The 27,307-nt window shown below is 43.1% G+C and overlaps 1 protein-coding gene across 2 annotated transcripts in view; it reads right to left on the bottom strand.

The window, feature by feature from the left end:
- EVA1C (eva-1 homolog C) overlaps positions 1 to 25,972 on the bottom strand; it is a 40,326-nt gene extending 14,354 nt beyond the window's left edge. For both annotated transcript variants that reach the window (XM_068425059.1, XM_068425060.1), the window contains exons 1-4: positions 25,772 to 25,972; positions 10,462 to 10,658; positions 6,915 to 7,038; positions 3,730 to 3,882 (exon numbers count right to left, since the gene is read on the bottom strand). In XM_068425059.1, coding sequence (XP_068281160.1) covers positions 3,730 to 3,882; positions 6,915 to 7,038; positions 10,462 to 10,658; positions 25,772 to 25,898 — 601 coding nt within the window. In that variant the 5' untranslated portion in view covers positions 25,899 to 25,972. The remainder of the gene's footprint in view (positions 1 to 3,729; positions 3,883 to 6,914; positions 7,039 to 10,461; positions 10,659 to 25,771) is intronic.
- Positions 25,973 to 27,307: the final 1,335 nt, after the last annotated feature.

Here is a 27,307-nt window from a genome sequence, read left to right as displayed (position 1 = left end):
GAAATAATTCCCTGTGCTTCAATGAACTCTGCTACTTATGGTAGGAGCCTACTTCTCAGAAGAAACTTTTCCTGAAGGCAAAATATCCTAAAATGCCTGGAGACAAGATTTCACGCACTGCTCTTTGAAGTGGGCAATGGTGACCGCTCATTGGAATGAATGGCCCTGATGACAAGTCGGAGAGCAGGACCAGAGACATGTAAAACCACCATATTTCAAGTTTGATGGTGAAAGTGATAAAAAACATGAAAAATTTTTTATAGTGATCTTACATGGAACCTTCACATTCTTTGACAAATCCTCCCCCTCCCCAAACTGCATTGATCAAGATTAGTTGTTCTAAGTGCAGCGTTTTGTTTCTGGTCATTTTTAACAAAAGCAAGAGACATTTTGAAATGAAGGGTGCAAGTTACACATATAATTGGGTATCAGTCTTAGGACTGAAGTAGTGCTGTCTTATCAGCTACAGTACACATTAGAGAGTTTCTTGTACTCAGTAGTTCAAATCTTTACCCAGATTCAAGTCTTCTCTTTATCTGAATCAGAACAGGGACGTGAATGTATGTTTCCCATAACCCATCCTGTGTGGGCTTTTCAGTTGGCTTTGTCTCATGCTAAAGCTGTTCCATTGCCTAGGGTAAGCAAGACTTAACCAGACAGAGGACAACTCTGCTGTAAAGGCTTTATCTAGCAGGGATGACACATGATGCCATTACTTTACTTCCTCCTCTGTACTGAAAATGGCACCTAATTTACATTATTAAACTGGCTCAGAAAACTAGTTCCAAGAGGAGACAGTCAGGCTAAATGTTGAGTTGAGGCTTAGGATCCTACAAGTGCTCCAAGTCCACACAGGTACCACCAATACCAGAGATGGATTTATATACTCTATTTCCTATATGGAGAAGAGCCTCTATGCTAAAGAAATTTTACATTTTTCTTGTGTTCTGTTTGAAGCAAAGCTCCAAAATCTGGCAGCTGATTTGATAGACTGTTCACAGAAAAGCGATAATTCAGAATATATCTGTCTCAGCCCAAAGCTGCTATTTGTCATTAATTGCTTATCAGGTATATTACATGCAATGTGAGGTCACCAAAATCTAGAGAAGTATCTAATTAATTCAATACCCAGTACTCCTAACAGGACCATATCAGGTATGGATAGATGCAAAACTCTTGAGCTCAACAGAGACTTCCTATACTTGTCATTAGGACCTACAGATGACTTCTCTTCTGCATAGTACTAAAAAAACACCTCGCAGCTTCCCTGTGATGCAGTGAAAGAAATTGAAAGGCTCAAGCACTGCCTTTAGGCTGAGATGTACAAACGTGGGTAGAAACAACAACTGGATGTGTGTTGGATCAGATCTAGCTTTTGGTACAAACATATACATGTATGTGGGCTCTGATGCAGGAATGAAGAGCAGCTGAAGTAAGTTTTCTAAATTGACTCAATGTTAAAATCATGTTGACATTCAAATTACTATGGCTTTCTCTGAGAGAAAGTACACAGGCATTTAAAAAGAGTCTAATCGTGCACCCAGTCACATCTGTATGTGCTTAAATAACCACATAAATAAGATGTAAGCTTGAGATGGATAGATCTGGAGTCAATTGGATTTGGCTCCTAAGTGCTAAGTCTTTTGTGATAACTGAATGTGTATTCCCAAGCCACATAGGTGCTTTTGAAAATTATACTCACTGCAGAGGGTTACTGGTATCACGCAGGAAGAGGTCAAGCACTTTCATTAAGTAATGGGAAATCTATACAAGGATCTATCATCTATAGAGCTACCTTGTGTTTGCCTCAGGTTTTATGCTCTCTCCTATAAGTACAGTTTTAGGTTGCTTTATAGAGCACAAAACCAGCAACAGCCAGGGTATTGCTCGAGAGGTGCTCGTATGCAGGTGGTCACAGCAGAGAGTTTGTCCTGTTGCAAATTCTTTCTCTATTTATACTGGGAAACTTTATCCAGTAAGAAGGGTTTGCAGTATTCTGATCTCTGAACTGTTAGTGCTGACATTCGAGGCGAGTGAGTGATTTCCAGAGGTGAGTGAAGTGCAAGAAATAAGTATGATGGCAGCTTTTCTCGATCAACTGAGCTACCTCTGCTCAGCTTTGCGTCATACACCAACGCCACCATCATGAAGGATGTATGGGTCTGTCAGAAACCTGCTAAAATGTTTCCTACGTAGAACAGACAGGCAGAGCTGAAGTCTCTGTGAAGGACCACACAAGACAGCCAGTGTGAAACACAGACCTGGCAATATTAAATAGATTCTTGTCTAAGAACAGATTACAATCTTCAGCCAATACATTTTTAATAATATCTATATAACTAAATAGAAATATTGGCTTGCAGACAAATGGCTTTTAAGACTAATTATTGATCTCTTTGTGATGTTCAGAGATGCTTCTAATAGATTTCACTTGTAGTATGTTTCTTAGGAGTAAAGTTCAGCCTTTGCACAGGGCTGGCATCAGTCATTTAAGTCCTTTCCTGTGGGTGTTAAGGGATGTGAACAGCACATGTATCTTGTGCTGGCCTTCTCCATGGCATGAAAATTCACCTTCATACCTTCAGTGTCAACCACTGAACATACTATTCATGCAAGTATCAAGCTCCCTCACAATCACATGCTACTATAAATTTAGATATTTAGCAATACAAAGTGAGTCATAAGTCATTAATCATACACCAGCTGAGACTATACAGTGAAGTCAATGACTGGTTATTGATGTAGACCACACAACTACTTATGATGTTTTGGGTTCTTTTACCTGTTCAGAAGTGAATGGTCTGTGCCTGAAAGTGTTCGCAGTCTGTCCGAAGTAGTATTAATATTATAGCAATATTAACATATTGTTTATATATTAATTACTAATATAGTGACATTAACATTAAATATTTTTATATATATATAAAACAGGATGCACCTGCACTAGTAGATCAGCAGTGAAAGGGCATGTTTCTGGCACCGCAACGCAGTGCTCCATTCTGATAAGTACGGCCTCTGCACCCATCTGGCCCAGGCCAACAGCATCCTCTCAAGAATACCCCATCACAGCAGAGGAGCTAGCACAGGCCAGGGAGCAGCCCCAAGAAGCAGTTTGCATGCAGTCATCCTGCTTTGGAGGTAAGAGTTTAGTACCACATACACAGGACATTTCTGCCTGCTGGACTTGGTGCCAGAGAGAAGTCCCAGGCACATTTAATTTTCTAGTATACTACCACAGTCTTGGAATGTGGTCATACAACAGCATCTAAAGCAATGGGACGTGGCCTGTAGACCCTATCTTTACAGTCTGCATTTAAGGCAAGGAAGAGCTGGCAGAAACAGAGATCAGAGAAGAGGGTAACAGAAGACAAGGTGTCATGGTACTCAGGTTGCCTAATCATTGTCAGAAGTTGGAGAAAGAAAAGAGGCAAACAGCTGATATTTAGTATACATCACCTAAGTTCAAGACAGCCAACAGAACTAGTTTTTGATGTTAATCATACTAAGGACTGATTAACTATATGAAAGTTTATTGCTTTACTGCATTTCTTACTCTAAGTTTCTCCCTCGTACTGGGCAATTTGTTTGAGTTTCAGAAATAACCTCTTGTATTTCAATCACCAGTGCTTTCAAAATGCCATTGCTTTTGCACCTGACATTTTCTCCCTGTTTCCCCTCTTCTCAGGGAAACCTGCTTGGAGAAGGTCTATCAACAGCATAAAAACATACCAAAGCGGGGGACGCGCTCCACTTCTGTCGAGCAGACGTTCTCCTCATGTGCCCATCTGCCATAGGTGGCAGAGTAGATGATAAGGAACTTGGACTCCTGACAGTGGAGTTTCAGTTCCTGGTTTTCACATGCTGATTTGGTTTTGTATTCAGCTAAAATAGAAGCAAATAATAATATGGTAGCATGAGGCAATTTACCCAGCTGGACTGTTAATAGCAAATAGCAGCATGACAGAAAACAGGTTTTCTGCAAGTCTTGTTGCGAGTGATACGTGGCACTATTACAACCGGAGATCAAGGCAGTAGCAAAGCTGAGTGTTTCCTCCAACTGAATTGCTCCCATATGACTCCCTAAAGCCTCTGGCTCCTTTTTGAAAGGAATTTAAAAGTTAACTTTTGCCTATCTCCTCTCCCAGTGGAACAGCCTCCCCCCTTCCTGCTTGATTTCCTGGCTTGCTTTCCACCGCTGCTCACTGGGAGAAGCCTTGTGCCTTCCTTTTGTCTCTCCCCAGGACAATGTCGCACTCTACGCCTACTTCAGATGCCCGCCTGAGTGCTGAGAGCCTCCGACCACTCATCAATCATGGGGATGGCTGGCATCACCCAGTGCCACTGCATACAGCACTGAGCGAGCACCGAAGAATGGCAGGCACAAAGGCATGGGGACAGGCTATGTATCCCGAGCCAGACAGTGCTCTCAGCTGTATTTGCGTGGCTCCACCAAGGTCAGTGGGTTTCCCTGGGCGTGACGATCCAGCAAGGGCTCATTTGAAAGTTTTGCTGACAAGTGATGTGAATCAGGAGCCTGAGAAAAATACACGCCCTCCCTTTCCCAGCTGGCACATGCACGCTGGCAGTGCTGCAGCACAAAGGTGGGGAAGCCAGTGAGATCATCTTACAGTGTGGTTTATCCCTCCTAGGGAACTGGTTAAAATCTGCCATCTGGCCAAGGAGGTCTCTTGCTGGTTTAAGCAGCTGCTCTCATTGCAGCATTTTACCGCTTAAGTCTTCCTGGTCTAGGTATGGTGGCAAACCTTTTTAGTGCAGATAAGGACAGGGAGAAGAGTTTACTCTGCTCCATTTTTTTGTCCTTCAAAAATGTGAAAACAGGAAAAGGAGGTTCCTGAGCTGAGCAAGAGAAAAGGGAAACCTTATTGTTACTGGGTGGTATCCCTGTGAGTAGAGTGTGGGTGTTGGTGCTAGGGGAACTGGAGAGAGAAAAACCTCCTATCTATTCAATAAAGAAAACATTATTGTTTCGTTTAGAATAGAACAAATAGAAAAAAAAGCATTAATGTTCTTGGTAATAGTCCAGTTTCTTCCATTTGAGCTCATCAGCAGCCACAAGTTTAAGTCTAAAAAGGAGTGATTTTAAAAAATACTTGACCTGCTGCAGATTGTTACTTCTGCAGAGGCACCTGCCACACCATACACCCATGAGGATCATGCCAAGAAAAAAGGCCCTGACCCAAGGGCTGACAGCCTAAAGCTGGGCTCTGTGTCTGTACGGCTGTGCTCCATGGTTGCTGGAGAGGCTATGAAAGTACAGACAACAAAAACAAATCCACAGGTGGTATAGGACAAGGGTAAGAATGTAACAGAGACCTCTGCAGAGATACAGCAACAATATTTCTAAATAGATGGAAAACTAAGGGATTCAGGTGATTGCTTAAGTGCCCACTTGAAGGCAAGGAGACTATAAAATATACTTAAAGTTATACTCAAGTGATTTCCTGAGTAAGGATGTTTTCCACAGCCAAGCCTAACAATATTAGTATCTTACCTACAAATACAAATTTCCTGTCATGTGAAATCATGCAATTTGCACTGGAAATGGACTATTCCTCCTCTGAAGGCAGCACTTGCTGTTAAATACACTTTTGACCAGCTTTTGTAAAATTCAGATCACAGAGGATATTACGTATTCAAAGTTGCTCATTTCCAGTAGGAAAAATATTAAGCAACTTATAAAAGTAAGACAGGATCCCAATCCACTTTTGGTTAGTATAAAGAGATTTCTAATGACACAGACACAGCTATGATATTCAAATCCATCTACTATTAATAATGCAGTAATTGTAATATGTAAAAAACTCTTTAAACTATAAGATAATAAAAGAGATCATAAAAATGTTTAATTTCAGACATTTTTTCCCCTGATGATGGCCCAGTAAATCTCTCTGGGAGTTCTTGTGTCAGTGCTTTGCCAAAGGTAACACCTGCCTACTCCATTTCCATATCTCTGCTCTGACTTCAGTACTCTGCATAAACTGGCCCTTCAGTTTGCTTGCCACCCCTGTTCCTATTCCACCAATGATGTCTATCTTAATGCTCTGATTAAACAAAATCTCTTTTGTGCTTTCTCCTTTAGTTGTGGGATGGTATTTCTGAGTTGGCTGGTGAACCTACCCATAAATCATCATTCAACTATTTTCTTTGGGACCCATTTCAGCCACACTGGGGATTAGCTGCCAAGAAAAGCTGAGCCCCCGGGCTACTGGGGCTTGTTCTCATATACAATAGCAACAAGAAAAACAATTAAAAAACATCAATAAATGAAACCTCATGATGACTGTCTTAATCTTTCTTACACTTTTCTCATGTTTACAAAGTGCATTCTCTTTGAGGCAGGATTTGTCCCTTTACATATCAACGTCAATTACCCGAAGAATACAGGTGATTCTACAATGAAATTCTGTAATAAAGTTAACCACACATGTGTACCCTCCAGCCATTATTTTATAAATGGGAGGTAGTAACAGAAGATCTTTGAAAGCTTTGGTCCTACCTCCTTAAGCATTTTTGCATATTCCTTATTACGTTATCTTCTTCATCATTTGGATCCTTAGCCCAAGCATCTGTTTTTGCTGTTCAAGTCTATCTTTCTAATATGACATTATCATTGCCATCTTTTTAAAAATAATTTCCAAAACATTTTTCCTTTCTAGTCTGATGTCCGACATCTGACTCTGCCAAACTACACCGGTCTTTAAATTGGCAGCAAGCACACTGAAGTTGTAAACACAATGAAGAGCTAAGGTAAAGCAGAAAAAACCAATTTGCTATTAATCTAAGAGTCTCAAAACCTCACATGGATTTATGCAAAGCCTTGTGCAGTGGCATTTTAACCAAAACAAACAATAAAACACACACAAAACCACATTTGCCTGATGTGGATTACTTACTAGGTTTGCATTTAAAGGAGACAAGGAGGAATTTAGTGGTCCCTGGACACAGATCAGGTCCAAAAACCCGACTATTGACAAGGAGTTGGCAGGATCTCAGGTTCTGGCATTCATCCAGCACTTTCTAGAACAACGGGCAAAAAGGATAGGCTTGAAAACAAGGTATGAAGTTATACAGCAATGAGAACACTTAGTTGTACTTTGTTCTATACAGGAGAGAAATCATTTGTTGTCAGCTTTTGGCTATAAACATGTAAGAAACATCTGTATCACTGGATTTAAGCCACATCTCTACTGGACTTTGAGTCACGGCCAAGTTTATGGGAATACATTCGTCACAGTGATGCCCATGGCAACTTAGGATGTTACCAATTTGCTGTTGTCACTTTTCCCTCTGTCCCCAGCTTGTTGGCCAGATCTCACTGTGTGCCACCACAGCCTCAGTGGTGCTCGGGATGCCGTGCAGAGCCCAGAGCAAGTGGGAACATGCTCAGCCCCCAGCCTCTTCACTGACATGCCTGAGGCACTCACACACTCCCGACAGCATTTATGGGAGTGCCATGTCCAGGTGAAGCATGGTAACTAAAAAAGATGTCTTTTTAACCATTTCATCTCGATCCACTTAAGTCTACCTGATCATGCTCTGTAATACTTTCACTTGAAAGAGTTCTAACTACTGACTTGGTGCGACCCCTGGCTTTAACCCTTATGTAGGACCTCTTGCTTAAGGGGCACTTACTTCTTGCTTGCAGTGGCACACATTATCAGATATTTACTTGACTTGCCACTTGAACCAATTCCCAAATTGTTTTTATCGGGTAACACAGATGTGCTTCTCTATCCTAAGCTTCCTTGTCCTTTTTTTTTATTTAAGTGCTCTTCTAAGGCCATTTCTACCCTAGATTTTTTTGGCCCATCAATATATTGTGGTTCTTACTGTGCTGCTTCACTGGGAGTGGTGACAGAAGGAGGACAATAAAAAAGTCAGAAGTGTTATATGCAAAGGGTCATGTGGACCCTCTCCAAGTCAGCAAAAGGACTGAGTACTCCTCGTGCTCACACTGGTGTTACCACTTCATCGGTGGTTTCAGAGCTGTAGCTATAGAAAATACAAAGACATTTCCCAAGATGAGCCTGAGTCCAGTTTTTAACACAGCCACAAGCCAAAGCACCTAAAAAAACCCAGTTTAAATGCAGTAGTGTACTTATGAAATTCTTACTCACCTTCAAAGCCCAGTTTAGAGAGGGCTTTCTATACACTATTTTTGGATAGTCTGTGGTGTTGCGCCCAGGATTCTTCATGTTTAAAATCACAGCAGGCTGCGATAAGGAGAGCACTGTCTCTGGGTCACCCCACCCTTAACAGGAGTAACTGTAAGATACCATTCTCTGATAGTTCTAGGTACTCCCGTAAAATCTATGGGAATTCTTGCCTTGTTTCTCATCAGAAGGGGTCTCAGTCATACCAAGAGGCCAAATCACAAAATTACCACTGTGACAGCACAAGCTGCACTCTTGTTACCAGGCTGAGAGAGCTGGCAGTGGCTGAATCTCTCCTGTCATCCCTGGAAGCCATCCCTCCCGAGCAGAAATGATACACATTGGCAGCACATTGCAGTGAGCCTATAACACTCTTGCCTTTTTGATCCCGTTGGTAGAAGAAGAGGACTTGCATCCAACACTTTTTGAGCATTATGTACACTCTAAAGAGTTTAAAAGGGAAGGAAAAGCGCAGCAGACTTAATTTTATCAGTCAATTCTTCTTTTACAGAGTTGCAAGTCAAACAAATAACTCCTCCTTCATTGGGATTGTTCTGGAACAGGCCAGTGAAAGACAGTTACATCTTTAGCAAGGGGAGATAGCTGTACCCTACTGAGTCACCTTCTGTTTGCACCTGAGCTGAATCATCTCCTGTGCATCTGTTTGTATTTTCTCCTACTTAATGCAAACAGCAGTCGTGTTTTCTATCCTGTTGCTGTGCAAAAACATGCAACCACAAGCAAACAGTGATACTCGTAATGAGATAGCACTGGGCTGTTATATCTCCAGACAGAGCTAACTTTGCAGTGATCCTTTTAATAGCAGATCACTGTAAAAAATGCCTGTTATGCTTCCTCCTGGCTGCAGGGTAGCATCATGCCCGATTATGCAGACTGCAGATGTGGTTCCAAAGGGAAGTGGAGGGGAGATGAGATCACTGGTGCTCTTTTCTAAGAAATCAGTTTACAGGATGTGTCTCTTCTCCTTGACACAACTGTAACTCCCTGAGATGCAGAGCATTCGTATCTCTCATGTTCATGGCCTTGTCAAAATGCTTTCATGCCTTTGATCAGTAACAGTGCCTGAATGATGATGATACTTTATACAACAGTTATCCCATGCTCTGTTTATTATATTCAAGGGAAAAAACTGCCCATGGAGACCTCACAAAGGCATTCACAAGCCCAAAATAATCATTGGTGTCACTTTGTTGTAGTCAGTAAAATGACATCAAGGATGCATCTGGCCTACTGTTTTTGGCGGAGAGCTGTACTTTCACATGGCTCATAGGTCACGTCTGGAATGTCTTTAGAAGTTTCATTACAGCATGGGCAAGCCACACTTTTAAAACTGCCCTAATATTGTTTCTGGAGAGAAGATATTACTGCCAAACCACTCGGTACAACTCTTCAACTCACTGGTAGTGGGAAATGACATTCCCTGTTGTCAAGAACAGGGAGTCAAGAAGTAACGTGTCAGCTGCAAGCACAAATGTTGCAAGCTTCATCAAAGCTTCGGTAGAGCATTTACAACTCTTTCACCAATAGAACATGTTCAGATTCCACTGAATACTCATTTTTGCAATGATTTACTGAATTTGGCCTAACACTGGGCATTTTCACTACGATGAAACAAGCCTTTGACAGCAATGTAAGTCAGACCTTCTAAGCCTTGTTACAAAAGTCTCCACAGCAGAAAGTAATAATGTATGAAGTATAAATCATTTTAAGCTATACTGAAGCAGGCCCAGCAAACAAACCATAGGATATTACTGATAGAAATCATGTATTCATGGAAACGCAGATATCTGCAGAAGTACTTAGGATCTGCTGTTTAGCTGTCACGGTGCCTTTTCAGTGAGTGAAGATAGGCATGGAACAAGCCAAACGCCAACCAGAATGCCATCTTATTCAGTGGATTTGTAACTCAGGTCTGTCAAATGTTTGTATCCTCTCCTGGGGATGTGATGGATTAAGACTGGTCTACTCAGTCATGACCAGCCCTTGATTAGAAGGGAATTGATTATTTTAGAACTTTGAGAATGGGGTTTCCAAAGCAAGGCTTATCAAAATAGAAGGCAATCTAGAAAGTTTTCATAATCCTATGGTAATATCCTGCTGGCCAGACAATTCCTTCAGTTGTAATACTTTTCACGGTAAACTGACATAGACACAATGTCATTTCATTCAATGTTGTGAACGCTTGCCGTTTTCACACAGCATAGCTCACTGTATAGAAACCTTCGAAAACATTGGGTGCATTAAGAACCTTTACAACATGCGATACCTGCAAAGAGGTGGGTGCCACACAGTTTATGGGTTCTGTCATCCTGGTTTCAGGCTCCTGAGTACTACACATGTGGTAGTCTTGCCCGTAAAATGCTGACTGAACACTTATTGTTGAATGCCGAGGACAGTGCAGACTCAAATGTTCCCCATCGCAGGCATAGGCAGTATGATTTTGCAGAAGTTTGGTTAGGTAACCTAGAAAATATTCAGCTCTGTTACAACTAGTACAGGAAATGACAAGCTCGTTAGATAATCAGAAAACCACAATCAGTCTCTGGAAAGGGCATTGTAGTCAAGGTTATACGTATGGCCCGCTGCCACACCACATGGTTCTGTGAATGGGTCAACCTTTACATGCTAGTAATGCTCAGGTCTGGAAAACAAGAGGTCGCGTGGCAGTGAGTCAGAGCCCTACCAGCCTCCAGCAGCAACACTATGTCAGAGATGTCACAGAAAACAAATGGGCTCAGGCCCTTGCCAGTCGTGACTGCTAACAATCCCAGGGCGTGTTTGCAGAAGTCGGAAGGGCTATTACTCTGTTTTGTGGGCTAGACTCTTGCATTCCAGTTGGCTAAGGTATTCCTTACACCTCGGCTTAAACTGATGCTTTGCACTTCTGGGCTCCTAGGCAGTTGTGTTTCACACAAGCGATAATAGGAAAGGTGGCCCACAAGCGCTGGACACCGCAGGTGCTGGACGGAAACTAGAAGTAACACACATAGAGTTTTGTATTTGCTAGAGAGTTCGTCGGTATTACCAGGAGAGGGAGAGGCAGGATCTGTATGCAGTTGTCCACCTCCACCATCTGTTTGCATCTTCTAATAAGTAAGTCCATGAGCAGCAGAGCTAATGACATCTGTTTTTCTGATTTGTATTTCATTGTGTATTGTCTCTTTAGCTAAGATTTCTGTTATCACCACAAATATCCATAAATTTACTCTCCTACTGCCCTTCTCTCTGTTCTGCAGAATATTTTAATGGAAACATGCAGGCTGCTACCTTTGACCATTACAAATTAGCCATCGTAAGGGGAAACTATTAGGGGCAATTTAGTTCAAAGACTTCCCTCACCTATACTTACAAGGCTTTGATATCTCTACTACTCTGTCACACTTGGTTGAAATCTGTCCTTAAGCAGAAAAGGTTTGTGGGTGAAGGGGAAGAAGAGGCATGAGGAACAAGAGAGATAAAGGATACAAAACACCAGTCTACAAACAAAGCAATATCCTTCCTCATCCCTCATTCAGAAACACATGGAAATAAACCCAAAACCACTTTTTTTCCCCATGAGTTTTATGGCAACCCAATATACTACAATCAAAGAAAATCTGTTTTCTAAGTCTTCCACTATTAGCCAAATTTTTTATTAATGTGCATACAAACTATATTTGAATAGTTTCCTTATTCTTACACATGCATTAAATTCTGTGTAATTCTCTCTAAAACTAATTCCCAACTTCTAGAACACCAAGTTCATCCACATTCAGGTCAAAAAAACCAAACAAAATTCTCCAAACCCAACATATTAAGTAATGAGAAAGCACTAAAAGCTTCCACTGATTTATTTGAGAAAAGATTTGTAGAAGTTTTAAAACTGAGACCATGATTACATGCCTATCTTTTTAATTTCCAAAATTATAATTTTCCTATCTTTGCCTCTTTTCCAAACATATAATTCGTCTAATTAAAGACAAAAGCTAGTATCTTCTCCTCAAAAGCCTTGCTTGCCCCATTGTGGTGACAGCAACATTATTACTGTTAAGTATAATGGAGAAAAAAAAACCAAACCATATTTTCTTGTTTTGGTGGCTGAATCAGAACTAGAATGACAATTTTGTTGTATCATTAAAAAAAAATTAGTTTTCTCAAAGAAAATATTGAAAAAGAGTTTGCTCATGCCATTTAATTTTCACCCTTTTTGCCCTTTTAAACCTTTCACCAAAGATGAGCAATTTAAAAAAAGGTTTTTAAATAGAAATTTAAGTATTCCAAGTAAATGATATGAAAATAAAATATTTCAGTTCTCTGGCATCTTTTCCAATTCCAGCTCTGCAACTGGATGATAAAATTCAGCTCCTCTATCAGTTACTAAGTCTGGAGAAAGGAGAAACCTGCTCCACTACTGTCTTTGCTGTTCCTCATCTACAGCCCAAGAGAAGACAGGAGTCAGCTAGATGCACCTTCCAGTGCAGCAAATATGTAGGTGAGTCCCTCACCTCATCGAACTCAGTCTGAGCACTGGCACTAAGATCAGCCCTGTATTTTCAGTCTAGATCTCAAGGAGACCAGCCCAGCAGAAATCCCTGTGGCTTCTCACAGGTTAAAAAAAAACCCAAACAAACCACAAATCCATCCCCTACATTTTCTGTGTAACTGAGATCACAAATAATTGAGCCTTCCTGCCAGAGCCACTCCTCTGTCAGCCTGCTCCTGAAAGGTGCTGAGTATTGCCAGGAAAATGGGCCGAATGCCCAATTGCACCCAAGCGACTTTGCTACGGTCTGATACTGCAAAGGGGCCTCCAGTGGCATTGACTGTGCTGAATGCCTTTGACATCGCCATCATAGCATAAAGGGCCACAGTGTAAAAGAACATTCAGCCCAATGTGAGTCGTGGGCACTCAACACCTTGAAAGATTCAGCCCGATATTTGTAATCATTTCAATTCTGCAGGTTTTAAGTTACTTGGAGCCAAGAGTGCTGTATACAAAACAGCCCAGTATTCCCTGAAGAATATCAGCTATGTTGTGATTTGGATGAGTTCCCTGGCATCTTAACTGCTACTTTGATCCTGCAAATTCTTAATCCAGTATCTAAGCACCTTTCTCCAACAATTGCAACTATTCAATCCTTTAAAAAAATGCCTTTATAAAAAACTTGCTCTGATTCTCTATAAGCAATATGGTTCACTTGCTCTCCGGCCTTCCAAGTGGCATTTAAAGTGACTCTGCTGTTATTAAAAACCTTGTGTATTTGCACACAATAAAGGATAAAAATAGTAATGAAAATTGGCTGAAACCTAATGTTCTCTGATAAGAGAAGTGGCGACGTACTAATACCTGAATCGCTCGTCTCACACGGCAGACCACGTAAACCTGTATTTTTTATTACTGTACACACAGACTACGTAGACACAGGTGGAGCGGTGAGCCCTTTGCGAAGAGCGGTGCTGACTGGGCAGCTCACAGCCCACGCCGAGAAGGGATTCCCACTACGAAAAGTCACCATTTCCTCTTGCTTCTTCCCTGAAAAACTCCAGCTTCTTTCCTCTCCTCATGCCGGCCCTCCTCACACACCAGGGCACTGCCTGCCCTGCGCTCAGCAAGGGAATAAAGTTTTCTCAGCAGCTGCTGCCTCTCACCTCGGTCCCGGAGTGGTGCTTGTGCAGGAGGGAGCGGTTTCCAGTTGCTTTCCCACCTTTCCTGGGCAGTGTGGCCTTGTAGTCACTGTGGTAGAAAGTTTCATCTTCTTAAGACCATGAGTATCCCTATATTGTTTACTAAATTCTGTACAGAAACATGCTTCCCTCGAGGCAGCAAATTTAGCTGAACAACAATGTAAGGTTAGGAGAAAAACTGTTTTTATCTCTACAATGAATAACAGCCGTGATTATCAGGAGAGAGGGCATTGCAACAGTTGAACGTGTCTGCAACTCTTTCTGAGGCACGCTTCCTTTTCCGCATTTCTCTCAGCTGGTGCAGTTAAATCAGGTCATCCAAAATAGACAGCGAGGTTGTGTCACCGTCCAAATCAGACAGCAGGATTGTGTCACTTTCAGGCACCGGCCCAGCACATCGCCCAGGCTACAGGCACTTCAGGGCACTATTTGTTGTTCTGAATCTCTCGTTTTGTGTTTGTTTAATTAATCAATATGTCAGTTGTGGATTCTAAGAATTTATTTTTTTTTTTTTTAGAATATCTACTATGGGAGCTAGCGGCTGTGCCTAGACTACAACACACCTCTAAGTCCTGGTCCCCTGCCTGCTAGGGAAGTACTTGCTAGCTCCTCTCCAGACAGTACATGAGGAGATTCCCTTCCTCTGGAAAGCAGGGCACAGGGAGGGCTGGAGCACAACCATGGCTTGCCCCAGCATGGATGGAGTCAGGTCATGGCTGCGTGTGCACCTGGAGTGAGAAACCATAAGACTTGTGAGTTATGGGGTTTCTTACCCTGAGCATACAGAATCTTAAGCAGACCCTATGAAAATCCTTAGACAACTTAAGGTTTTAAAACTAATGTTGTTTTTTTCTCTTTGTTTTTCTGGGTTGTCGGGTGATATGGGGGGGGCGGGTTGTTTAGCAATGGCAGTCACTTTTTCAAGCGTTATTCTGCAATGAGGAGGACTATGGATTTCCTCTTTCTTTTTTCAAAGTAATAAATGTGAATCTTCTTTAAAACAATGTGAAACTTTAAAAAAAGTTTCAACTACCGTGAGAATTGTCTAAATTTGAAAAACTTGGCAATACTGCAGTGTCCCAATAACATCTCTGCGCCTCTGTGTGAAAGCCTCACTAGGAGCTTTCCCATTTATCCAAGACACACATTCATAAGCAATGTATGGGGTGCTCTGCATACAAAATCATTTACAAGATGTTACAGACTGGCTCAGAAGTTAAGCCTGAATCATACGGCGATAAACAGATCCCATTGATTTGAAGGCCAGAAGGTATCATCCCACTCAACTGTCTGCATAACCCAGACTACTCATTCATTGTAACTTTTACTGAGACTCAAAACACCAATGCAGAATCCAAGCGTAATCCTTTCTTCCAGAATTAGCCAAATTAGTCACAGCATCCACTGTGTTGACAAAGAACTTCAACTAAAAAAACATAGCACCAGAAAAACACACAAAACTGAACAGCTGAACAAAGCTTTAAGCCTTACTGATCACTTCTTGTTGCAAAGGAGGACTGATAAACTCTAATGACACTGACAAAAATAACTGACCTAAGGGAGTAAAGGTTGTAAATAGATGCCTCTTTGTGTGAAACAGAAGTCTTAAAATGCTATAGGTTTTATCCTCAACATTTTTTCCTAGTATTATTGCTTTGAATAACAATAATGGTAATAATTGTTATGAAACTGAAGGTATGAAAATCCAGAAAGAATTTTTTTGCTTTTAAAAACACTGAAAAACTGGGAACTTAGAAAGTTTCAGTTAAAAAAAAAAAAAATGATTGCCAAAAAGCCTGGAAGTGGTCAGCCAAGAGATGCGTTACATCTCCTGTGTATGGCACAAGCCAGTGCAGGGTACTCAGATTCGCTGGATTCATTCCTTATAATGGAAGACACTAACACAAGGCCTTAAGGCCTTTTTTCAGTTGTCAGCATTAGACTAAAGAAATCTGTATATTCTGCCCAGCCTCACTGCACTGGCATGAACTTCACCATATGGAAGCATCAAGGAGAACAGCATTTCAAGCTGCGAGTCTAATGCCTAGCACATATTAAACGCAATCTCAGCGTTGACTGATGTAATGTCTTTTTGGCAAGAGAGCAACCTTGCAATGTAATATTTTTAGAGCCTGAAGCTGAGCAGCACACAGCCTACAAGGACTCTCAGAATTGGGCCTTTATATACAGATTTAGCAATATTAGTTCCTGTGCATCGTTCAATCTAACTTAATTAGCAACAGCAATTTGCTAGCTCATTTTAAAGACATACAAATCCATTTTAGATCAAAATAGATTGAAATAGCACACACATTGTTGTGGCAGTCCCAGAAGGCTAATCCATTCGGTAAATCTGCATCAGCTCCCGCAGCCTTACAGGGAATTGTGCCAACAGGCATTAAAAATACACAAGCAAGACTGGCAAGTTTGAAGGAAGAGATCTCATGTGGTGATAACAGAATTGTTGATAAACTACTACAAACACCATTAGAAGCATCAATCTGATATTTATTGATATTTGGGATCCAGCTGCAGTACTTCTCCGGCAATATTTTCTCCATTGGTTTGTGAAGGAAGAATTGAAGAGAAATTAACCCCTAACTTTCCTCCCCTTCCCCTCTCCCATACCCTCCACTGGTCTTTAGAGGCAGCTATGCCACACACCATGCTGTCTGTGCATAATCACTGCTTTCAGAGCTGGGCCATGTGTGGGGATCCGACAGTGCCTATTTGGCTCCATTCACAAAAGCAGGGACCTGCCTCTCGTAATTCTCCTTAGTCTCTTACCTTGGTTGCCTGCAAGTTCCTTCTGTGGTAGCTCTTTTTTAGAATTAGTAGTTGTGACACAGGGCAAAACGTTAGCCAGGAAAGACATCATTTCTAGAACTCCCAACACTATGTTTCTTGCCCCATCGTTTTATTCTTTTTCACCCAAGTGCCTTGTCAGCATACTGTTTGAGTAATTTCAGCAAGACTCGGTCTTACTGTCTTTTGTCAATAAAAAATACCCTTAGGCAGAAGCATTGTTTATTCTACTTGCTGTTCAGAAATTAGCATAACAGTTTCACTCAGCAGATACACATAAAAATCCATACTTGCTTAATATATGCTTTCTTGCATAGTCACTAATTTGACTTAATTTCCCTACATTGCTTGTTCTTTTCAGTGTGCCTTTTTCCACTATTCCTTTTAACACTCATACCCTTTACCAGTGACTGCTATCCTGCTAACTTCATCCTTCTGCTTACACTGCAGAACATGGCATGAAAAGCTGGTTTGCCATGCAAGGAAAATATTTTTTGCATAATCACTGTATTTTTTATATTATCTGAACCTTTTTAATGTGGGATAGATGTTCACTTGAAAAAACTAGTGGTAATCTAGTTTCACTGATATACTAGTGACCATAAAAAAACTTTCCATTTCCAAATGCCTAGTTTGGTTTCAGAGCATCCAAAGCTGTTGCTTTTCTTAGAATAAGACCTTGAGAGTTTTCAGTTGACCATTTCTAAAGGAGATGAAGCTTATGAGATCATGATCTCTGTCCAGCTGTTCTTATTCAACTGTCTTTATTCAACTCAACAACTTATAAGCTCAATGGCCAGTTTCAGACCTGAGGGGTAGAAGACTCAAAGAAATAAACTTCCTATAAGTTGTGAAAGTTGAAGCCTGAGCTGACAAGTCAAAATAAGAACTGTCACTTAAACTCAATACCTTACTAATGCTAAAAGTAAACTGGCTGCTGAAGAGACAGCATACATATACTGGAGCGCTAATCAGCCTGCTGCTAATGGAGCAATTTGGTTTTTTCACTGGCCTTAATGACAGATGAAGGATTAAGCCTTCAATAACAAAACGCTTAAGTTAAAGTGAAAATGCTTTGAGGATAGTACGGCAATCAAAGCAGGCATTCCGTGATGGAAACCTCAGTCAGGTTTTCCATTAACTGCTTATCAACATGTGCACTTTCCTAAGGAACTGTCTTGTTTAGTTTTTCCCTCATAGCCATAGCCTCAGGGATCATAACCATCTTACTGAACCTAACCCCTCACTGTCTGCTAAATCTGAGGGTCAAATTAAGCAAGAGCTTGGTTCCACTTAAGACAGAGAAAGGACCCAGGTAATTCAGCAGATTAAACCACACATTCAACTCTAGTATGTGAACAGGGTTTATTTAGTGAGTAGTAGCACACGCAAGAAGCCAAGCCATGAGTTCTTTTTAGAAACACAAAACCAAGACATCATAAACAAAGTCTAGACCTCCTGTAACTTTCTGGTTATGCCAAATGAGCATTGTTTCTCCAGGAACCACGTAACCTTTTCATATCCATGCCACTCATCTCAGACTATAAATTTTTGCAGAGCGGGAAAATCCATGAATCCTGCACTCGCAGACCAGATGCCTATTTGCTCTCTCATATCCTCCCACAGCTGTTCTCTGCTTCCTTCAGATCTACACTTTCATATTCCCGTTTGCTGTCTTCTGGGAGTGATGCTTATTTTTGTTGTATCCCAATGGCTTTCTGAGGAAATCTGAGAGATCCCTATGCACTTCCTTTTTCTCACTTTCTCTTTTTATTTCCTTCCTCCCTTCTTGTGTTAGGAAGAGGCAAACTGTTACTGATCCCCAAAGATTTTGATCCGTAGTAAACTCCATGCTATGGTCAGTTATACTTCTCTCAGCTATTCCATGGAGCCACAGGGCCAAACACTTGTCCTGGGACTTAATATGGAACTACTCCAGTAGAAGAGGAAGATTTTCTCCCTCCTATCCTAAGATGCTGTCAAGACGTACAGCACTGTTAAGGGGGACTGTGAGGCTCTTTTCTGCCCTTGCCAAAAAATCCTTCTTTTGATTGGAGACAGAGTAGCCTTTTCTAGTGCCATTAACAAGAAATAACAAGAGAAAGGCTCAGCAGGCGGCAACTGCTTCTGGAGACAGAATGAGTGAATCATTATGCCCAAGAGACAGCAAAGTTATGATCTTCCCAAAGACTGCAAGCAGGAGAACCCCAGGGACTAGAGGAAAACTTGGATTTATGAACCTGAACCTCCATGCAAACTTAAGAGGGAGGGGCTGTTCAATGCCAGGTCCTCAGAAAACAAAACACAGGTTTCATTTTGCAAACAGAACTCTTGACTCAAACTCTGCATTTTTTATATTCCCATTTATATTTGACACTCAAAAAATCAGATATATTAGAGAGCAGGGAATTTACCTGTTGAATCCCTAAGTCTATCCTCCAGTAGCTCACAGATCTGTACTGTTATGGCTTATAGCACAGCTAGTCCAAGCCAGAAAAGCAGAAAAAAAAAAAACCCACCTCACCCTCATAGCCTGATGATTTTCTTTACCACATTTCATCATCCCCAACTCAGTTTTAGCCTGAAGAAATGAAAAGTCCAAAATTGCAAAATGATTCTGAAAAAGTAAGGTTTGTCTTCCCATTCAAGAATAAATAAAATGAAGAAAAATAAACAGATATTTGTGGGTTGAGACCCTCATCCAAAGCCCAGTGAAATCCTTGGGAATCTGTCCAGTGACCTCTACAGGCTTTCAATCGGGTCTTATATTATGAGTGATGTTTTAAAATTAATTCTAAATTAAGAGCCAAACATCACTGGTATTTAATTTGTTGCCAGAAGCCACACAATAGACCTTTGAAACAAAACTCTCAAAATGCACAGAAATTCAGATGAAATGACTCACCAATGCTGAACAAATAAGGCGCAACCATGCCTCCTTCTGCTCTTCGGCTCCCTTTAAGACACTATTTTCTCTGTCTTTGGTAATATATCAAAATATTTCAATTTTAATTGTAGATTATGGTTGGCAGATGACAGAATTCTGATAACTGGTGACTGGTCAGACAGTGCTTTCTCTGTCTGGGAACACTTCCATCAAAATCTGAGTATTTATTTGGAACAGGTCTGTAACCCCTTTCTCTAATAAAGCTGAGACTGTCTGGAAGCTCTGTCTTACTAAGAAGGGTATCGGCAGCAGAACAAATAGGAAGGCAGGGGGGAGCTAATCCCTGCTATTTATTTTGAATAAAAATAACATATGATGTGTCAGGTGCCAGCAATCTGCACAGTGAGAACAAAGAGTTCCTGCCCCAAAGGTATAAGAATCTGAAAGAGACTCAGACGTGTTGGTCTGAGCAGTGGAGCTCAGGAAGTCAGGTTTCCTACAGGTTTGTGTCTCGTGCCTGAATTTCCCAACATCAGTTGTAGGGGTAGGAGCATCACACTATGCTTTAACTCACTTTGGGAGAGCTTCTGGAGCGGCGTCCTTCCTTGAGGATGCTAGTAGAGCCCAGCTGCTTATGCTCACAAAGTGTGTAGGAACTTAATAGCACCAAAGCTTTTACTTCTCTAAAAAAGATGATTAAATCTGATTAGCAGATTTAACAAAAAATATTAGGCAAAATCCACATCTAAAATGGGATTTCATAAGCTACACTTCCTCAGGAAAGCAGCGAGAACTGCAGAGACAAGCCTGAAACAAAACCTGGGATCTCAGCACCATGATCTAAACTAAAATCTCACTTCTGACACACACCTCTTTGTTCCACAGAACAAATCCCAGATCCAAACCCGCTCCACTTTGAGAAACTTTAAACCAGACTTTGAGGTTTAACTCCCATATTACCGAAATGAAACATGTTTCTAAAATGAAATGGTTTTCTTTAAACAAAGCAACCAAAATTTGCATTTGACATTTACAAGGCAGTATCAAGAAGATGCATCATTGACATCACTCCTTTTAGCACCTCTTTAAATATCCTGGTCGAAGGACAAGCTCCACTTGCCACAGTGAGTCAACAGAACCAACTCAAGAAAATTTATATTAGGATTTTATCTGACCAACACAAAAGCAACAAAAAAAACCTCTGCATCATTGTGGTTGGTCATGATTGATCCTGCCACATTATTACAAACAAAGCACTTGCTTGAAGCATTTGTTTGCTTTCCTTTTGCCGGGGGGAATCTGGGATGGGTGAATGCCACAGAACTTAATGGAAACTTTTAATGCAGAAAGGCCACAGGATCAGATTATATTTCTTGGGTGAACTGGTTTGCTTTTTCATTAGATCCATTTGTTTTCTATTGCTGGGTCAGAAGATCAAGTCTATGGAGTTAAAGCAATACCTAGTTCTCTCTGAACTGTTCTGGAAAAAAAAAAAAAAAGTTGACACCAGTGGACAAAGATTAAAAGGTTCTGCTTAAGCGACTGGCTGCTTTTTCTGTTCACATCCAGAAAGCCATTCTTCAGCCCAGTTATGCAATCACACAGTTACTTCATTTTTGCTCTTCGGTTACAGCCATGTTTCTTGAAAGCTGCCCTGAAAACCTGGCTGGGACTAAGGTAAAGAAAGGTAGATTGACTGATTAAGTGAGCAAAGGAGGCCAATTCAAGCAGAAAGCCTAAGCTCAACCCAGCATGGAAAAAAAGAGGCAGAAGTAAAAGAAAGTATGCAAATTACCCACAAGTAAATATAAAAAAAGGCGAATGGGTGTTCCTCAGTGTTTCTTGTGAGAAGGGATTTGTTTCCAGAAGGATAAGAAGACAGTTCACTTTTGCCACAGACGGGGAAAAGGTGGGAGAAGGAGCAGGGCTAGGACAGAGAGCCAAGGAGAGAGCCCAGCACTTTTCCCATTGCCAGCAGTGAGGGCAGGGGGATGAGACAAGGGAGCAGTGACTCCTGCTGTTGGGAAGGTACATGCTCCTGAGCAACTGTCACCATCCCGAGCAAAACCAACTCTCCCTCAGCAGCAGTGGTAGGAGACAGTTGGGCTTTCTATAGCACCAATATAGGTATGTAAGTATAAGTATGGTATGTAAGTATAGTACATAAGTTTGCTGGTCTTGCCAGCTCCTTGTTTTGCCTGTTTTGGGAACCAGTCCTTGAACATAGTGGAGCTATGAGGAAATGGCTGTCATGTGGCCTTGATTTCTTGAAAAATATGTCCCTCTTCTCTTCTGACAGACTCCCAGCAGCCCGGAGTATTTAAGATTTTGGATCCCAGAGACTGGAGAATTAGCAAAATTCACAGCAGTCTTCAGTCTCCTGGAACGGGACCTGATCTGAAATGCGAAAGCTGCAAGTGATCACTGAGAAAAACAACATGAGGACAGAGCTTTGTCAAGTAGGAATGAAATTGGGGACATGAATAAATATTTTGGTGAAAAGGTATTTTAGGTGTCTTTTGAAGAGTAGGCATAAGGGGAAGAAAATTCTCTAGCTGTAGGATTAAACCAATATGCATGAAGATCTAAGGAAAGAACTGTGGATTAAACCTCTCTCTTCTTCCAAACCTTCAGCTTTCAGTTTCAAATTTGGGCATACGTGCTTGGATGCCACTTTAAAAAAATAATCACATAGAGGACTGCAAACCTGAGGACAAACCTCCACTTTCAATAAAAAATGCGATCAATAAATATGTTCTTTGTTGCCAATAAACTGCTAGAGAAGAACAGATTATGCAGATCTTTAAGTATCGTGTGTATCAACATTCCTTTACCTCAAATATCTCCTGTTATTAAAAGGAGAAACTAATTTTGCTTACTAAGTCCTTCTCACAGAGTTTGATTTAGAACTCTGCCACTGGAGTTTTGTTTCAGAACTTTTTTCTCCGTAGAAAATACCAATTCACATACCAGTTCATAAAATGTTAGTGCACAGTGAAGAAATGTCTCAAAAAAACCCCCAACACTCACCAACAACAAAACCTTTTCCTAGGTAGAAGCTGGACAGAGAAACTTACGAGAACAAGAACCTGCAGCTGTATATCCTATAAGGGCAAGAGTAATAACGAGACCACAATGGCAACTGACCTGCAATAACCAAATGAAGAGATTCTACCTGCAGCCAGAGCCTCCAACCTCTCCCTTATGAAAAGGGAGGGATAAATACTGTAATAGTTTCACTGCTTCTGTTCTGTGAAGTGATCCATAAAAAATGACCACAGTTTTCTAAATGGGGAAATAAATACAAGTCAAACAAAAAAAAAAGAAAAAAAAAAAGAATAACCCTTCACTATCCGTGTACCCTGTTCCCTGCTCTCCTTTCCAAAACACCAAACAAATACCAAGAGGGGTCATCTTTGCCATGTTACAAGCAATCAGCTAGGTCTTGTGATTAACAAATGGACTCTGGGCAGGCTAGAATTGTTAGCACGATTTAATACACACATAAAGAGAACAACAAAGGTTACACGTGCAGTTGTTGCAACCTGACAGCAGGCTGGGAAGCGATTAGAGAAAGCTGTCAGAATGAGGGAAAGGGCGGGAGGGGAGAAGGAGAGAGGAACAGAGTCTGGGCTGCTGAGGTAGAGATACGACGCTGGAAACACAAAAGAGCAGAAAAGGCAACGACCCAAGAAAGTATGCACCTGATAATCTGAGTATAAAAGCCTGAAATCTGGGAAAAGGAGGAAAAGTTTAAGCAACTGGCCTTCCAATTCTCTGTGCACTCCTAAATTCCCAGTACCTGATCAAATTGTGCAGAGCATATTCAAGGTGCAGATGTTGGTTCCTTTTGCTATGACATGGGCTGCACATGGAAACCCATAAGTGCTGCCTGGAAGCTTTACCCTCCGAAGGGCAGGGTTAGACCTGACCCTTTCTAGAAGGGTGAAAGTGCAGGTGGTGGGTAAAGCCGGGGGAGCCAGCTCCCTGCTCCTCATCCCTCGGGATAATCCTCCAGGAGCTGCCTGCACCTTGGCAGCTGCAGGGTGCTGCTCCTTTAAACGGGGCAGACTTGTTTTCATGTAAATTCAACAGAGCTTACGAAAATCAAGTCACTGTTCCTGCTGCAGGAGGGAGCAAATAAGGAAATTCAGCCACTTCAGAAGCTCAGCTTGAAGCTGCTGTTACAGAGCTTGTTGTAATTCTTTAACAGGTATTAAACAGACTGGGGATGGCACTGCAGGCATCTCATGCTTGACAGTTCCTGGCTCACAGCATCTACTTTTGAAGCAGCTAAAAACTTCTCCATGTGCTCTGGATAAGTTGTTTCAAAAGGCTTCAGTAACATTTTGGTCTTTTCTGTCACTCTGGATTACATCTCCACGTTAAAAGTAAAAAAGAAAATGTGAGCAGAATTTGTTCAGGCCTGGAAACTTCCCAGTCTGGCAAGAATTGTGGAATCTGATTTTCTTTTCTGTATCTTATTTACTGAATTGTCTGCATGACATTTTTAATACCGATCTCTGGGGTGAGACAGATTTTTCCTTGGTCATTCTACCTATTCGGAAAGTTCAGTGCACAATGAATACTGAATACAGCTGTACTTTTGAAATGTATCTTGGATAACCTTATCTAAATAACTTCATTTGAAAAGTGAATGGACTTTTGTGAGAGGAACTTTCCTAGATAAACTAGAGGGATATTTTTTAACTCAGCGGCTATTTGAAAGGGAAAATTTGAACATTTATTTTATTTTATTGTGGAGAACTACCATGTGATTCCAAAACTAACATCTACAAGCCAGCAGTTAGGCCAAAAAATCACCAAAGAATGAGATAGCAAGCATTTAAAAGCCTTTTACATGTGAAAGGAATCTAATAGGAGAAATGCAGTTTATCCAAGTATATAATGCTGGTCTTTATATTTGGTGGTTGCTTGCTTAGAAATGTTCAGGCTTATGGAGCTGGACACAATAATACAAATCACAAACTGTATTTTCCTGTTGCTGAAAAATAGTTTCTACAGAACCATCACCAGCATTTTAAACTGTATTAACATGAACTATATTAATGTGCATAACAACACATTTGGACTATTAATTATATACTAACTTTGTCCTGGTGCACTCAACTGGCTTTTGGAAAGTTCTGCTCTGTTCATTAAGGGTAAGGTTTGCTTTTGCCCTAGAGGCAGCTCTTTAAACTGGCAACTGCCAGGAATACGCAGTGCTTACTGTGAAATATGGAAAGGAGAAAAACTCTTCTTCTAAGTAACTGTAACAGCAGTGAGATGTCATGGAGCACCAAAAAAGTTACAGGAGTGCTGTTTTCTCAAACAGAAAAGAAAGACTGCTTCTTCGTTCTGCTGGGAACAAGAATATCCAATTTCTACAGTCATTTCATTCTGCACTGACACAGCACCCTCGCAGTATTTGACACATGCGATTTTTGAATGACAGCTAGTGCCTCTGCTCACTTCGAAGCTCCTCTCACCATCCCAGCGCTACGAGGCGAACACCCTCCCAGCAGAGAGAAGCGCAGCATTTGTTCGCTGCTGGAGCTCAGGACGGCTCGCTCAGGGCCCGACTCCAAGTCTCCAGGAGAAAGTGGGAACCTTTCCAGGGACTTCCACGCACTTCGGGTCAGGCCCTGGCCGGTTCATCCGTGCCTCTCCCACCGCGCAGCTGACAAGAAACCGACGGTCCAAGCCCTCCCGTCCCTCCCCGGCAGCCTTAACCCCCTCCTCCTCCCTGCCCTCCTTCACGGGTGGCGCAGCTACGGCACATCTGAATCACGCGCCCGCGCTCCCCTAGGTACGGGCCCGCGTCCCGGCCCCGGGACACGCCGTGCCTGCAGCTCGCCGGTCACTACGCAGCTTCCTCAGCTGCTTCGGGCGGGGTCCGCCACCGCGCCGGGGAGCGCAGGAAGCAGGCGGCCCCGGTGCGCCTCACGCCCGTGCCTGCCCGGGGGTGCCCGGGGTACGGCGGCTCCCCTCCTGAGGCGCCACGGAGGGCTGGCAGCCGGCAGCGACGCCAGAGCCCTGCCCGGCGGGCGGGGCGCAGGTGCCCTACCCCTGCCCCGGCGGCCGCCGCCGAACCCCAGAGAGCGCCCCCCCCCCCAGCCCTGATGCCGCGCCCCTCAGCCCCCTGCGCCGGGCGCCGCATCCCGGGTGACCGTTAGTCGGTCCCGGCCCTCCCGCCGCCGGAGGGCCCGCCCCGTACCTGAGAAGTCGGCGAGCGCCGCGACCTCCGCGCTGCACACGAGGATCACGCAGGAGAGGAGGCGGAGGAGCCGCCCGGGCTCTACCTGTGTGCGGCGTGGGTGCTGCCCCGCATCCCCTTCCCTCATGGTGCGGGAGAGGGCAGCTCGGGGCGGGGGGGGCCGACCCGCCGCCTCACATGATGCAGCCGGCCCCGGCTGGCGGCACGGCCACCCCCGCCCGCCGGGCGCCCTCCGCCGCGGGGCAGCGCCGGCTGCCCCGGGACCGCGCGGGCGGCGGGGCGCAGGAGGAGGAAAAGGGCGGAGCAGCCCTGCCCGAGGCCGAGGCCGCAGCGCAGCCCCCCCCCGCCGCGGCGGGAGGGGGGTCCCGGCGGGCGCGGGGCCCCGGGAGGCGCGTCGCAGCCGCCGCCGCCGCGGGGGAGCCCGCGAGGGTGGTGGGGAAGGGAAGAGGCTTCTCGGCGGCGCCGTGCCTGGCACTGCCCTCAACGCACATCGTGCGGGCCGGGCTGACTCAGAGCCGGCTGCACCTCGCCCGCCCTCCCCCGGCTCTCTCCACCCCTCTCCGGGCAGTTCGAGGTCCCGGCACCTCCCTCTTGGCTAAGGGGCACGATTTCGCCTTCACACCCCTTGCGAAGAGCTTTACTTTTAACTATTTTGCCCCCTCATTCCTGCTTGGCAATGGTTGGAGGACTGTCACGGAGTTACACACACCCCCTGACTCGTGTGACATTTCCCTACTTATATTTTTCCCAAGACAGGTACAAGGTGCTCCCCATCACTCCCTGACCCCCACAGCGTGACTTTCCTGCTCTCCCTCCTCCAGACCTCCTTGCCCCGCATGCCAGACCCTGCCAAGCCTACTGCTCCAGCCCGGCTCCTGTCCTCATACATTGGCTCACAGGTCTCCGGGGGAAACCCAGCTGACAGGATCCTGGGTTGCCTGGCAGGATCCCTGGATGAGATTTTTCAGTGGGCAAACAGCTGTGTTAAAAAATGGCCCTGACTCTTCCATGTTGCAAAAGAAACTTTCCCTTTCTCTGTTTCCTCTCCTCACGTGTTTGCCTGACAACACCTTATCGCAGCCCTCAGCTTTAAGCCCCACGTAGTTCAGCATAGCTGAGTTTGAAGTGTGGAGGCTTGCTTAAAGCATTCATTGCAAAGGAAGAAAACATCTTGAAGTTCCTTTGAGAGAGTTCACGTTGTTCTCTGAAATCTTTTGTAAGACTGAAAAGTAAACCAGTGGGAAGTTCAAACAGCTTGTCATTACAACCTGCTAAGCCACCTTCAAATATAATTCGGAGCTCCTTTTAAGGTATGAGAGACTAAAGAGAATAAATCAGGACACTCATTTCCTAGTTCCTGTAAGAGCTGCCCTCGGGAAAGAGAGCCTAGAAGCAACACTGGTAATGGGGCATGAAAGCGTCTTCTGCCCTGGGGTTGTGCTTGGGTATAAAGTGGGTAGGCAAGAACATCTAGCTGTTTACATCCTGGCATGCATGTTCACACTGATCTCCTTTCTCCCCCAAAAAAACAAGAGT

The sequence above is a fragment of the Nyctibius grandis genome, chromosome 2 (assembly GCF_013368605.1).
Source record: "Nyctibius grandis isolate bNycGra1 chromosome 2, bNycGra1.pri, whole genome shotgun sequence".
Classification (NCBI taxonomy): Eukaryota; Metazoa; Chordata; class Aves; order Nyctibiiformes; family Nyctibiidae; genus Nyctibius; species Nyctibius grandis.
The sequence above is the reverse complement of the archived record's forward strand: the minus strand, read 5'-3'. Positions and strand labels throughout refer to the sequence as shown.